The 14,390-nt window shown below is 42.4% G+C and overlaps 2 protein-coding genes across 5 annotated transcripts in view; one reads left to right on the top strand and one right to left on the bottom strand.

Moving 5' to 3' along the window:
* Nucleotides 1-5,673, top strand: part of bcl2l16 (BCL2 like 16) — an 82,324-nt gene extending 76,651 nt beyond the window's left edge. For all 3 annotated transcript variants that reach the window (XR_009442746.1, XR_009442748.1, XR_009442741.1), the window contains one exon: nt 5,050-5,673. The gene's annotated coding sequence lies outside the window, so the exon portion shown is untranslated. The remainder of the gene's footprint in view (nt 1-5,049) is intronic.
* A 2,918-nt stretch (nt 5,674-8,591) lies between these two features.
* Nucleotides 8,592-14,390, bottom strand: part of LOC125466491 (solute carrier family 25 member 35-like) — a 28,145-nt gene continuing 22,346 nt past the window's right edge. The window contains exons 3-5 of one of the 2 annotated variants that reach the window (XM_048561014.2): nt 13,209-13,361; nt 11,006-11,140; nt 8,592-9,410 (exon numbers count right to left, since the gene is read on the bottom strand). In XM_048561014.2, coding sequence (XP_048416971.1) covers nt 9,228-9,410; nt 11,006-11,140; nt 13,209-13,361 — 471 coding nt within the window. In that variant the 3' untranslated portion in view covers nt 8,592-9,227. The remainder of the gene's footprint in view (nt 9,411-11,005; nt 11,141-13,208; nt 13,362-14,390) is intronic. The other variant, XM_048561015.2, reaches the window with a different exon arrangement.

Here is a 14,390-nt window from a genome sequence, read left to right as displayed (position 1 = left end):
TATAACTAAATGGATCATGTGGCCAAAGAGCTAAAGCAAAATCACATTTGATGATTGTGTAGAAGTTGCTGGTCTAGTCACCCTTGGACATATGTGTACAATTCTCAGTGTGGTACTATAGTAAGCAAATCCAAGACCGGGATTACAGTGCAAAGTGGGAAAACAATCTGATATCAGGTTTAAGGCAACTGGCTTCCTGGGTTAGGTTTAAGAGCCTGGGGCTTTGAGCAAGAGAAGGCTGATGGGAGATATTATTCAAGAGCTTAAGAAAGTGGATAATTGTTTGGGATTGTCAGGATATAGGCTTAATTTAGAAGAGGTTAAGCACAGAAATAGGTTGCATTTAACTACTTTATGCAAAAGTTGGTGAATGTGTGGGATGAACTTGTGAGGAATCAGAAGTGGATATTTAAGAGAACAGGGAATGGCACGATCCTTTTTTTTTGGAACAGTCCATGGCGGTTTCCCAGTTCTCACTTTGTTTCATTTCATTTCACATCATTTAATTTTAAATGAATTTGATTGAATATAAAAACAGAAAGTGTTGGAGAAACTCAGCAGGTCTGACAACATCTGTGGAGAGAGAAACAGAGTTAATATTTCAAGTCAAACATGTCTTATGAAGAGTGATTAATCAGTTTAGGCCTATACTTTGTACAGTTTAAAAGAATGATAGGAGATCTAATTGAAGTATATAAGATGCTAAATGGGAATTGCCAAAATAGATGTAAGGAGGATTTTCTTCATGTGGGACCATCTATACAAGAGGTCATGCTTTTAGGATAAGGAGTAGCTGATTTAAAACAGAGATGAGGAGCAGGCTCCAGGGGCTGAATTGCGTGCTCCTGCTCCTAGTTCTTATATTCTTCATAACACAGGACTGCTTGATTGTTTTTACACATACAGTATAAATAAATGATAAGGTAAATTATATCTGTTCCAAAGAAGAACCACGTTGGACTCAAAACATTAACAGTGGTTCTATCTTCATTAAAGCTGCCAGACCTACTGAGTTTTTTCCAACACTTGCTATTTTTATTTTAGATTTCTTTGATTGAATATTTTGCCGGTTTAAATCTAGCTATTTTTAAAATATGATTTTCATCTGCAATTTATACAGAGTGTGTTTGTTTCAATGCATTGTGGACGTCTATTGGTGGGATAAGTGACTCCACTAGAGCACAATATCTGTCTTCCTTCTCAATTGTACAATCCACGACTGCATATGTGCATGCTAATGTAGCCAATACTGTTTTTCCTGGGCTCCCGTCCATCGGCCGTTTGTCCATCACCTATATTAACTGGCCATCAGCGTCCAATATTTTCTGTATTTTAAATTCTGCAACATCTTTCCTGTAATTTAACTTATGCCTTTCTAAAAATCCTTATAGTTTGGCACCTTGCCTTTCTTCTCTGCATCCTCACCAACAGAGACTTAAGTAGAAATCAAAAGCGTAAATTTGTACACACTGTCAAAATATTGTTTTGGCAATGGGCCACTGTACAATTTCTTTTAACTTGTGACCAATAACACAATACCATATTAATTAATATTTGATTGCCTTCATTGATGATATATTCTCATCTTTCCAATGTCTGTCAGGAGCTGCAAGCCTATCATTTTCTATTTGTGCCAATGGACACCTTTTCATGTTGTTGTCAATTTGCTCTATGCTTTCTTCGAGCAGTGGGCACTACATGCCACAAAAACAGAAGTTGCTGGAAAAGCTCAGCAATTCTGACAACATCTGTGAAGAAAAATCAGAGTTGACACTTCAGGTCTGGTGACCCTTTTCAGAACTGATGATAGCTAGGAAAATGTTGGTTTGTATGCAGAAGATAGAATGGGAGGAGGAGGTAAGGAGTAAACAATAGGTGAGGATAGAGTCCAAAGGAAGAGAAGAGCAGTTGGATAGACAAAGGAGTTGGTAATGATCTGGCTAGGAAGGTGAGTAGCTAATGGGGACTAACAATAGTGACTAACAATAGGCATTACATGCTATTTTGATTTACAACTATTCCAATTTTAAAATTTGATTTTACTAGGTACTTTGTTTAAAAAAAGTTTGCCTGCCTTTCTTGAAACATTATTTCCATTTTATGAAGTGGTACCAATAACAATGTTGACAGATCAGGCTGTGGGAATGTGGGGTTATGAATCTTTACACAGTAAAAGTGGGGATAGGCAGAACACAGGGCAAACCTAGAAGATGGAGAGAAGTGGAAATTAAACTTTTGTTGTAGTCGCTGAGTTATATGTGTTAATGGTTATTTCAAAGTATATTCCGTTCTAGGTACATAACTGTCTTTAAGTTTTGTTTGGAAGAGGTTGAGGATCTTGCTTTTAGGTCCTACATATCTTATTTAATGGTCAAGTGAAAGAACTGTAGATGCTGTAAATGAGGAACAAAAACAGAAGTTGCTGGAAAAGCTCAGCAGCATCTATGAAGAAAAAAAAGCAGTTAACATTTTGAGTCTGGTGACCCCTTCTTAGAACCCAACATACCGTGGTCATTCTGTTTTCTGTTCTAATATTTTTAGTCTTTCATGTACATCCACATTAAAACCACCTAATGCAACCATCACTTTTACACCTTCACTTTGTTTCATTGGTTCCCATCTCAATGGACTGACTTACAAGTTCTTTTCCCCTGCATGGCATTGGTAGAACCAGGTTATCTCCTGACCCAGACTTATCAATTAACATGGTCAGAGAAGAATGATCCAGATTTGAATTCCCAAATTGACCTGGTGTTTTGCATCTGTCTCTCACATGAGATCACATGGCTTTCAAGTCTAAAGCCGAGTCCACACATTGGGATGAACATGGCAATGCAGTTATGTGGGACATTACTGAAAAAAAGAGACTTGCTGTAGAAACATTTCATCAAGCAGAATTTGCTTAGAAATAACTTGACATCCAGTTTGGGTTTTGCCAGGGCTATCAGCTCCTGACATCTTTACAGTCTTAATTCAATCACAAACAAAAAAGTTAAACTCCACAGCTGGGGTGGTAGACTGCCCTTGACTCGAGGATATGTTTGATCAAGTTTGGCATTAAAGGACCCTAACAAAATTGGACTCAATGGGAACTGGGGAAAAGCTCACAGCTGATTGAAGTCATACCAAACACATATGAAGATGATTGTGGTTTTTGGAAGTCAGTAATCTCAGCTCCAGAACATCTCTGCAGAAGTTACTCAGGTCTAGAGGCCTAGGCCCAACAATTTTTAGCTGCTTCATCAATGACCTTTCCTCCATGATAAGGTTATAAGTGGGGATATTCACTGATGATCGCCCAGTGTTCAGCACTGTTCACAACTCCTCCAATGTTGAAGTAATCCATGTTCAAATACAGCAAGACCTGAACAATATCCAGAATTGGGCTGACAAGTGACAAGTGACAATTGTGCCACTCAAGAATGAGGCAATGATTATTTTTATCAAGAGAAAATCTAACCATCGGTTCTTGACATTTAATGGCTTTACCATCACTGAATTCTCCATGATTAACATTCTGGGAATTACCTGAAACTGAACTGCACTAACTATATAAATATTTTGGCTATAACAGCAGATCAGAAGCTAGGAATCCTTCAGTGAGTAACTAACCTCCTGATGCCCAAGTCATAGGTCAGAATGGAATACTTCTCATTTGTCTTGATGGGTGCAGCTCCAGCAACACTCAAGAAGCTTGACAATATCAAGGATAATGCAGTCCAATGATTGACACATCTACAAACATTCACACCCTCCACCACTGATGTTCAGTGAACATCATGTTGCAGCTTTGCAGGGTGGTTGCGAGGCTACTTTTGGAGTACTGTGTGCAGTTTTCTGGTCACTCTGCTATTGGAAGGATATTATTAAATTGAAGAGATTTCAGAAAAGATTTATAAGCATGTTGCTGGGACTGGATCATTTGATTTATAAGGGAAGTCTGGATAGGCTGGGACTTTTTTCAGTAGAGTGTACCAGGTTGAAAGGTGACCTCTTAGAGGTTTATAAAATCATGAGAAGCATAGATAAGGTAAACAACAGAGGTGTTTTCCCTAGGGTTGGGGAGTTCAAACCTAGAGGGCATATTTTTAAGTTGAGAGGAGAAAGATTTAAAGGGGCTTGATGGGCAACTTATTCACACAGAGAGTGGTTCATATGTGGAATGAACTGCCAGAGGAAATTGTCAATGCAAGTACAGACACAACAGTTAAAAGACTTTTGGACAGGTGCATGAACAGGAAAGGTTTACAGGCATATAGACCAAATGCTGGCAAGCGAGGCTAGGTCAAAATAGGATATCTGGTCAGTGCAGATGAGTTGGACTGAAGGTCTGTTTTCATGCTATAAGATTCTATTTACAAGATATACAGGAGAAATTTTCCAAAGCTCTTTAGACATCACCTTCAAAACCCATAAGTGCTTCTACCTATGAATACAAAACCAGCAGATGCATGGGACACAGCCACCTTCGAGATCCCCTCTAAGCCACTCACCATCCTGATTTGGAAATATGTTGTCATTCCTTCACTGTTGCTGGTTCAAAATCCTGGAAATCCCTGCCTAAAGGCATTGTGGGTCAAACCACAGCATGGGGACTGCAGTGCATCACCACCTTCTCAAAGGCAACTAGGGACAGGCAATAAATGCTGGTTTAGCCATAATACCCACATCCTATGAAAGAATACAGAAAATGACACATATAGAATATCAAATTTAAAAGGGAAGAACAATTTGGACTGCATGAGAAAAGTGCTGAAAACTGCATGAATGGGTGCTGAACATTGTGCAATTATTGGCAAACATCCCCACTTCTGACCTTATGATGTAGGAAGGTCATTGATGAAGCAGCTGAAGATAGTTGGGCCTAGGTCACCACCTTCAGGTACTCCTACAGGAACTAATTACAAACATGGCTTGAAGTTTGGTTAAACTAGTCCCTTGCTTTGTTGAAATTTCATCGATTAGCAACTTCCCATTGAAGTGATTTTAAAAAAGCAAAATTCAACCCTTGTTCACAACTCTTCATTTAATTTTCTTTTTTTGTTACAGGAACACAATGGAAGGCACACAGTGGTTTCAAGGAGGACAGTGATCCCCAGTGCGGGCAGGACTAGTGATCCTTTAGGCATTTGTCATTGGCAGTTTCAGCTTTCCTGGGTGTTTCAAAATTCAGTATAAGGACACGAAGATTACAATGAAAGGCACTTTCAGTGGGAAATTAAACAGTCTAGACGCTATGATGCAATATAAATTAACTCAGTTCCTGCCTTATGGAAAATCAATACACTGTTTTGATCAGAGGTCAGTAACATCATATATGTTTTGGAGATCCCATTCCATTCCATTGGTTTAGTTTGATACAACTTTCGTCCAGTTTCTTTTTTATATCATCACAATGAGTTAGGAGTCTAACGTTGCTGTTGTAAGGCTACTCAGCCTCTCAACTTCAGCAAACAACCAATGCTTTAAGTCAAAGATTGCTCATGAATAAGTGTGCAAAGCCAATGCTACCATGGCTTGTTCTAATTGTTTGGTTGAATCAGAAGTCAAAAAAGCAAAAGTTACCAAAGTGTCAGATCTGAGACTGTGTGGAGCTCAGGAAATGCTCACAGCTGCATGTTTTATGTATTCTGGATGTGACAAAAATAAAACTGTGCACAACGTGATTCTGGATATCTTTTGTGGGTCCTATTTGTGCAGTACACATTGAGGATGCTGTTCACAACCGGTCTGATTGGCAGGTTGCAAGTTCCTTCATGGATCCTATATGAAATGAGATGGGGGCAATTGCTATCTAGTACTTGTTGAATAAGGTTCTTGCGTAGATTTGTAGCTCGGGTTGTGGATGCTGTGGTTGGTTTGCTCGCCAAGCTGGTTCATTAATTCGCACACGTTTCATTACGTGCAGTCTTTGATGAAGTGCCATGGTGTTTTCCCTTCTGGTATTTAAACTCTGGGTCCGATGGAGTTAATTACCTCATTTCCAGTTTTCCTTTGCAGTGGTGTACATATAGGGTCTAATTCTACATGTTTGTTGATAGCCTTCTTGGTGGAGAACCAGGCTTCTAGAAATTCCTGTGCTTGTCTCTGTTTGGCCTGTCCTGGGATCTTGGTGTTGTCCCAATTGAATTGGTGGTTCTCCTTATCCGTGTGAATGGAAACGGGTGAGTATTGGTGATGCCTTTTTGTTGCGAGGGAAGAAGGAAAGAATGAATAGTTCCCATTCCTGGACATCATGGTAGAACTCAGGGCCAAAGGGGAATTTCCGATGTAGGTACACAGAAAGGCCACACATGGATCAAGTCCTGAATTTCAATAGTAACCACCTCAACACCCACAAATGATGTTGTGTGAAAACACTATTTAAACAAGCGACAACACACTACAGCAACCTGGAACTACCCCAAAATGAAGAAGAATATCTCTACCAAGTGTTTAGAGACAACGGATACCTGAACAGCTGGGTCCGATGATGCCTATTACACAAACAACAGGAAGATACAGTACGCCGTGACACAATTGTTAGATTACCATACATCAACAACATATCCAAACACAAGACTCCTATGACCATCAGAGTGGCACACAAACCAACGTCAACCCTATGCCAACTGCTTACTCAAACCAAAGACCCCTTAGCCATATGGACAGAACCAATGTGATGGACAAGATCCCATGCAAGGACTGCGACAAACACTACATTGGACAGACAGAAAGGAAACTGGGCACAAGAATACATGAACACCAACTAGCAACAAAAAGGCATGACCAATACTCACTCGTCTCCATGGGCACGGATAAGGAGAACCACCAGTTAGATTGGGACATAATCAAAATTCTAGGACTGCCAAATAGAAACAAGCATGGGAATTTCTAGAAGCCAGGTTCTCCACCAAGAAGGCCATCAATAAACACGTAGAATCAGACCTTCTATATACAGCACTGCGAAGAAAAAACGGAATTGAGGTAATCAACTCCAATGGACACCAGAGTTTAAATACCAGGCAGGAAAACACAACAGCGTTTCATCGGAGGCTGCACTTTTGATGTTACTAAGCAGAGTAATGAAACACCTGCAGAAAACGAAAAAGCTCAGCGAGTGAACCAGATCGAGAGAACGTGTTCTTGGTGAGTTTGAGCACTGACTTGGCAATCCCAGTAAAAGCAGCAACAGTTAGAATGTGTACAAAATATTAAAATATCACCTTAGTATTCTTCTGAATATGAAACCGAGACATATTTTCAGGATGTGTAGAAGAACTTTACTCTTTTTAACTGGTGTAGTTAATAATTTATTTCAATTTTTAATATACACCTAATATGTGCTTTTGATCACCTGGCAATGTTTGATGAGACAGTGCAGAAGGATCAGACCCAGGAGTGCATGATGTGTGCTTGATGTGAACACTGGGTGTTTAATTTAGAAAGTGTACCACACTACACCAACATCCCTCAAATTGGTGAGCACAAACAAATGGAAAGGTTTTTTTTATCAAGGTATGCTGTTCTGCAGAGAGCTGGAAGGCAGTGGGAAGCTGCAAAGTGGGCTTTGTATTCAAAGGAACAAAATGTGAGGCTGGATGAACACAGCAGGCCAAGCAGCATCTCAGGAGCACAAAAGCTGACGTTTCGGGCCTAGACCCTTCATCAGAGAGGGGGATGGGGTGAGGGTTCTGGAATAAATAGGGAGAGAGGGGGAGGCGGACCGAAGATGGGGAGAAAAGAAGATAGGTGGAGAGAGTATAGGTGGGGAGGTAGGGAGGGGATAGGTCAGTCCAGGGAAGACGGACAGGTCAAGGAGGTGGCATGAGGTTAGTAGGTAGATGGGGGTGCCACTTGGGGTGGGAGGAAGGGATGGGTGAGAGGAAGAACAGGTCAGGGAGGCGGAGACAGGTTGGACTGGTTTTGGGATGCAGTGGGTGGAGTGGAGGAGCTGGGCTGGTTGTGTGGTGCAGTGGGGGGAGGGGACGAACTGGGCTGGTTTAGGGATGCAGTTGGGGAAGGGGAGATTTTGAAACTGGTGAATTCCACATTGATACCATTAGGCTGCAGGGTTCCCAGGCGGAATATGAGTTGCTGTTCCTGCAACCTTCGCGTGGCATCATTGTGGCACTGCAGGAGGGCCATGATGGACATGTCATCTAAAGAATGGGAGGGGGAGTGGAAATGGTTCATCTAAAGAATGGGAGGGGGAGTGGAAATGGTTCATCTAAAGAATGGGAGAGGGAGTGGAAACGGTTCATCTAAAGAATGGGAGGGGGAGTGGAAATAACCTCATCCCACCTCCTTGACCTGTCCGTCTTCCCTGGACTGACCTATCCCCTCCCTACCTCCCCACCTATACTCTCTCCACCTATCTTCTTTTCTCTCCATCTTCGGTCCGCCTCCCCCTCTCTCCCTATTTATTCCAGAACCCTCACCCCATCCCCCTCTCTGATGAAGGGTCTAGGCCCGAAACATCAGCTTTTGTGCTCCTGAGATGCTGCTTGGCCTGCTGTGTTCATCCAGCCTCACATTTTGTTGTCTTGGATTCTCCAGCATCTGCAGTTCCCATTATTTTTGTATTCAAAGGAGTCAGGGAAAAGAGAAAATACAATTCTTGTGTTTATTTTACATTGGAATTATAAAATTAGTAAGGTGAGGGTGCACAGTGGGAGAAATAGGAATCTGGACCAAGCAGCGAGGGTGAGGGAATTAAGTGGCTAGAGCAAGGCTTCAAAATGGACCTGAATGTGCTGGGACTGATCAACAGATAAATGCAAGGTGATGGTTTATAATTTAGTCCCTGTTTTGTTTCTGATGTTGCTCCAAGATCAGTATATGGACCAGTCTATCCACATGATAATATTCTTCCATATGGCCCACCATTGCGTTGGCTTTGCTTCCTCATTACCACTGGATGAGAACAGTGGCCAGGCTTGGGCCCCTGTCTGAGTTCTGTTGCAATCACTCATTCCATCAAATTGTTGCTGAAGCAGATGAAGTGAGAAAAGTATCAGTAGGAAGGAGAGGAATTTTACTCAGATGATTCCAGTGTAGTTGGAGGAAAAATGGATTTTTTCCCTGACCTGTGGATGGAAACACTCTCTCCTTGGTCACCCCTGGAAACTCAACAGACAGTTTTGCCATATCCTCTGGCTCAACGTTGATGGAGACCATTCACTCCTCTTGTTTCTACTGGAGGCTTCGCCCCATGACATAGACACTTAGTATCTGTAGCGGTTGCCTCAGATTTTCTCATGGTAGTCTGGATAGGCTAGTTTCTTGAGCTCGTCCCAGAACAGCAGACTGAAAACCGTGTGTGGGCCCAAGCGAAAGTAGGCAGGTCCAATTCCCTTGTATAGGCCCAGGACTCCCTCTTTACATGAGACCTTCAGCAAGCAATCCCAGAATCCTCTGTAGAGCCTACCCTGCAAGAAATAAAAGTGTTTCAGATCAGGCGGATCTTCTTAAAGGGGCACTACATCACTTTATCAACACAAAGTGCTCAATGAACAGCATCATCTAAACAAAAGGGTAAGTTTTGACATTTTCAGACAGATGATTGATAGAACACTCTGACTGGCTATCCCTTCCTGTGACAAAGTTAGTCTATGACCTTATTTAAATGCATGCCCAAAGAGGTGGTTCAAAACAGCACACCTGGTGACACCTCAGAAGTCAGCAATAGCATTTGCCAGTAAGGCAGGTTAAATACTCACTTACAGAGGATCTCTCCAGTCCCATCAGAAGCAATGTGCAGGCTCCAAACAGTTCCTACCTATAATGGCAATAAAAGCAGGAAGGCTACCAACCTGATTATGAGGCCTTTACTGCCTTGTCAACATTATACTTGAAAGACTACTTATAATCAAACCCAAAGCTCCAGCATTGGATAATGGCTAAAACTAAAACAAGAGAACTGTGGATGCTGTAAATCAGAAACAAAGAAAGAAATTGCTGGAAAATCTCAGCAGGTCTGGAAGTATCTGTGGAGTGGAATCAGAGTTAACGTTGAAGGGTCACTCAAAGCTCTGATTTCTCTCAACAGATGCTGCCAGACCTCTTAAGCTTGTCCAGCAATTTCTTGTCTTGTTTGTGATTGGATAAGTGACTGTTTGGCACGTAGGAGAAAAATCAACCATTCATTTTAAAACTGAATGGAATTTTATAAACCATGGATGAAGTTTAGGGTAATGCTACCTAACCTGTTTAACCTGACCTGTGCTATGGTTTTACAGGCAGAGCTAGTCTCTGATCCCTTGTCCAAATCACCATTCATCATGGATTAGTGAATCCCTGTAAAATTGTCTTTACTAATCTTACTTGAAATTCACAAGCAGCAAAGGCGCTACGGTGTGATCAAAGTTAGAACCCTGTTTGAATTTATTCCCCTCTCTAGCCTTCAGCAAACCCTGCATTGACTAGGTGTTAAGACTTTGAAGGTCTGTAACCACCTTGGGAGGTGACTTACCAAATCAGCCATTTAGACACCGAAGCAGACATGCTTGGGAGCATCTTTGAGCAGTCTGTATTCCCTTTCACAGGACTATTGAGGGATTTTCTATGTAACTAGATCGAATTTTATCGAATGTCACTGGGAGAGGCAGGACTGCAGCTCAACATTCCATTTGTCTGACCCTTTCCAATTGGCTGTGAGGAGGCTGTTAAGCCTGGAGTTGGACATAACGAGTAACCACATTTGGGAATTGAGGCATGGGGTAGAGGAAGGTAACCTGTTTAACGCTCTTGGAATTTTTTCAAACAGCATTCTCAACCTAAATGTCCTGTATATGCATGGCCAGAACAAACAGACAGACACAATATACACCCCGCCTCCCAAAAGAAATCATTGAAGTTCACGGATTGTGGTTTTGTTAGGTGTGGATTTCAAGATACCTCTGGAATTCTTGCTGGCCTAGTTCTCCCTATAATGGTGTGATGCTGGCAGGGGAAAGAATGATAAGTTGCACACGTCACACCGTGGGCACAGGATGTGTAATCTGATGACAGGAAGAGGACATACCTTGCCAACCTCATTGACTGGTTGGTTGTAGAGTCTCGTACTGATGACGTCAAAGGGAGTCATAGTGATCACCACGGCAATGCTGCTCATCATTCCTCCTGCCAAACCGACCATCCAGCTATCATTGCTAAACCACTGAATGTATTAATAAAATCACAAAATAAACATGCATTAAAGCTCATAAATTCTTCTTTACCTAATTCAATTTTAAAATGAATCTGATAGCTAATTAAAATACCTGGTGCTCCACCAAGGAATGAATTAAAGAACTTAGGATTCACTATTGTAGCTGCATATTTTAACCACAACAATTTGTTTTTTGGCTCTGTTTAACATTTCTGGTTCCCTTAATAGCTTGAAAACTTCAATAAACTACTACTTTTCCATTCTAGATTTCAAGAAATACAACCCTGGTTTGTATGATCTCTCTCCATAATTTAGTCCTAAGAGCCTAGGCAGTAAATCTACACCACACTCCTTCCAAATGTGTGGTGCTCAGAATTGAACATAGTACTCCAGATTTTGTCTAAGCAGAACTTTACTTAGCTTTAGAAAGCTTCCACCTCACTGTATTCTAGTCCTCTGAGTAGTCCTCCAGTATTCTATGATTATGTTCTGAGTATTTTCTGGAAGTCTGCGTGCTGCTTTAACAATCTTTGAACATGGACACCAACTCCCCCAACTTCATGCCCCATCCCCCAGCTTTGAAAATCCATTGTTCCTAGCTTTATGACGCACAGGATTTGCTTTAATTATTGGTACCTTCTTGTCATTTAATATTTGCACCTACATTGTTTACCAGTTCTCATTCGGATTAGTTGAAGTTTATGAATGATGGATGATGTGAGGCTGGCCAGGACAGCATTAAGCAGAGGATTCAAGTTTGGAGATAATTGGCACATATATGACAGCTTCAGTCCCACATGAGCCGACGTTGGATAGAGACAGAAGGTAATGGAAGTAGGCTGTCTTTAGGAGAATGTGTGGTTGGAAATTCAGACCAGGTTGAACATGAATGTTAAATAATCTGATTCAGTCCTTCCATTAACTTTATTCTTAATCTCATAGAGTCATAGGACAGATCTTATCGGCATCAGGAGGTTGAAAATGTTGAGGGTGGAGGGGTCTGTAAAACTGTGGGGAGTCTTGATAGCTCAACTCCCCAACCATGTACAGCAAACAAGGCATTTTACTGACAGCTAGTTCAGAATCTGGCCAGAAGAGTCAGGCTGCCAACTGAAATACGCAAAGGGTATTTTACTAGTAATTTTCCAGGAGTGGATTGACTGGGACGGGGGAAGCTGATAGCCGCATGGACATCTTTTCAAATGGGGCAGTACAGGACCCTTGGCTGATATTTTCTCCTGAGTCCAGGTCACCGAAGCCAATCATACAGCCTCTGCCACCACCTCAACCACAAACAGGGAATAAACCTCAGATGGGTGACCTGGTGGCTCAGTGGTTAGCACTGCAGCCTCACAATGCCAGGGACCTGGGTTCGATTCCAGCCTTGGGCGACTATCTGTGTGGAGTTTGCACGTTCTCCCTGTGTCTGTGTGGGTTTCCTCTGGGTGTTTTGGTTTCCTCCCACAGTCCAAAGATGTGCCGGCTTGGTGGATTGGCCATGCTAAATTGCCCGTAGTGTTCAGGGGTGTGTGGGTTATAGGGGGATAGGTCTGGGTGGGACGCTTCAAGGGGCGATATGGAATTGTCGGGCCGAAGGGCGTGATTCCACACTGTAGGGAATCTAATCTAAAGTTAGTAAACCATTGGGGAGTGTGTTTGGAGCATGAAGCACTGAACAAAGAAATTCTTTGGATCACTGAACTATCTCCAACAGCGCCATTTCAGGGACTCACCTGAGGTCTGATGAGCAGCTGCACTGTGATCCTGTCAACTTGCTAGGAAGTTTTGGAGCCTGGTACAATTACAACATTTAAAAGGCATCTGGAAGGGTATATGAATGGGAAGGGTTTAGAGGGATATGGGCCAAATACCGGCAATTGGGTCTAGATTAATTTAGGATATTTGGTTGGCATGGACGAATAGACCGAATGGTCTGATTCTATGCTGTACAGCTCTATGATTCTATTGCTCTAAATCACCAATCCAGGTACCAAAGGCAGTTTGTATTAAAGACTGTAGTTCTCAATCATTGTCCTTCTCTGTGACCTGTCAAAATCCCAAGTTGATATGCACTCACCTGCTGATCCTTGACTAATTGCTTAGCAGAGTCAAATGTGGCAAGCTGTGCTGCAGATCCGACCATCACCCTTGGCACAGCAGCACTGACCCCTCGCCACAGGCCCATAATTCCTTGTTGTCTGTAAATTGTCAAAAAGGCAGTCGTGACTCCCTGGGATTGAAAATACAACAAGGTCATGTTCATCTCACACGGAGAGCTTCATGGAATTAAACAAATATTTGGAATTACCTGGTACAGTCATGTTAGAGGATGTCACGCAGCGTCAGTAACAATTAAAGAGGAGGGACCAGACAAGATGGTGGAAGGGATCATTTAAATGGGGCATGGGGCTTACGAGACAATGTGTTTCAAAAAGAGTGTTCCAAAGAGCTGAGGTACACTGACTGAGACATCAGTCTCTGATAGAGGAGCAGAGGCTGTGTGTGTGTGTGTGTGTGTGTGTGTGTGTGTGTGTGTGTGTGTGGGGGGGGGGGGGTGGGGAGGGTTGGTGGTGCGAAGGCTGTGATCCTAGAGGCAGATCTGTCAGAAATGTGGCGGGGGAGATGAAGTGTTCCAATTGGAGCAGCAGACAGTGGGAAGAGTAGTGATCCAGTCAGAAAGTAGACAGTCATTGGGAAGAGCAGTGATCCTGTCAGAGGAGAAGGGAGTCAGCAGGAACAGCAGTGATCCAGTCACAGAGCATATATCCACGATTATAGGTGTGAAGGTTATGGGGCATGTTCCGGATGTAAGGAGAAACATGACACTGGGATTTGAAAAGAATAAAGGTCTGGAAGTAAATGTTCATGAGGGCAGGCAGGAGGCACCAGGGGAATGGTTAACATTCAAGAATGAAAACAATTCTGGGCAGGAGTGAAAGGAACAGGGCGGTCATTATGGGAGACTTTAACTTCCCTAACATTGACTGGAAATGCTACAACTCTAGTACGTCGGACGGATCAGTTTTTGTCCAGTGTGTGCAGGAGGGTCTCCTGACACAGTATGTTGAAGGACCGACAAGAGGGGAGGCCACGCTGGATCTGGTACTTGGTAATGAACCAGGCCAGGTGTTTGATTTAGTGGTAGGTGAGCACTTTGGAGAGAGTGGCCATAATTCGGTTACATTTAGTTTAGTGATGGAAAGGGATAGGAACATACCACAGGGCAAGAGTTATAGATGGGGGAAGGGAAATTATAATG

Source organism: Stegostoma tigrinum, chromosome 28 (assembly GCF_030684315.1).
Source record: "Stegostoma tigrinum isolate sSteTig4 chromosome 28, sSteTig4.hap1, whole genome shotgun sequence".
In the NCBI taxonomy this organism is placed as follows: Eukaryota; Metazoa; Chordata; class Chondrichthyes; order Orectolobiformes; family Stegostomatidae; genus Stegostoma; species Stegostoma tigrinum.
The sequence above is the reverse complement of the archived record's forward strand: the minus strand, read 5'-3'. Positions and strand labels throughout refer to the sequence as shown.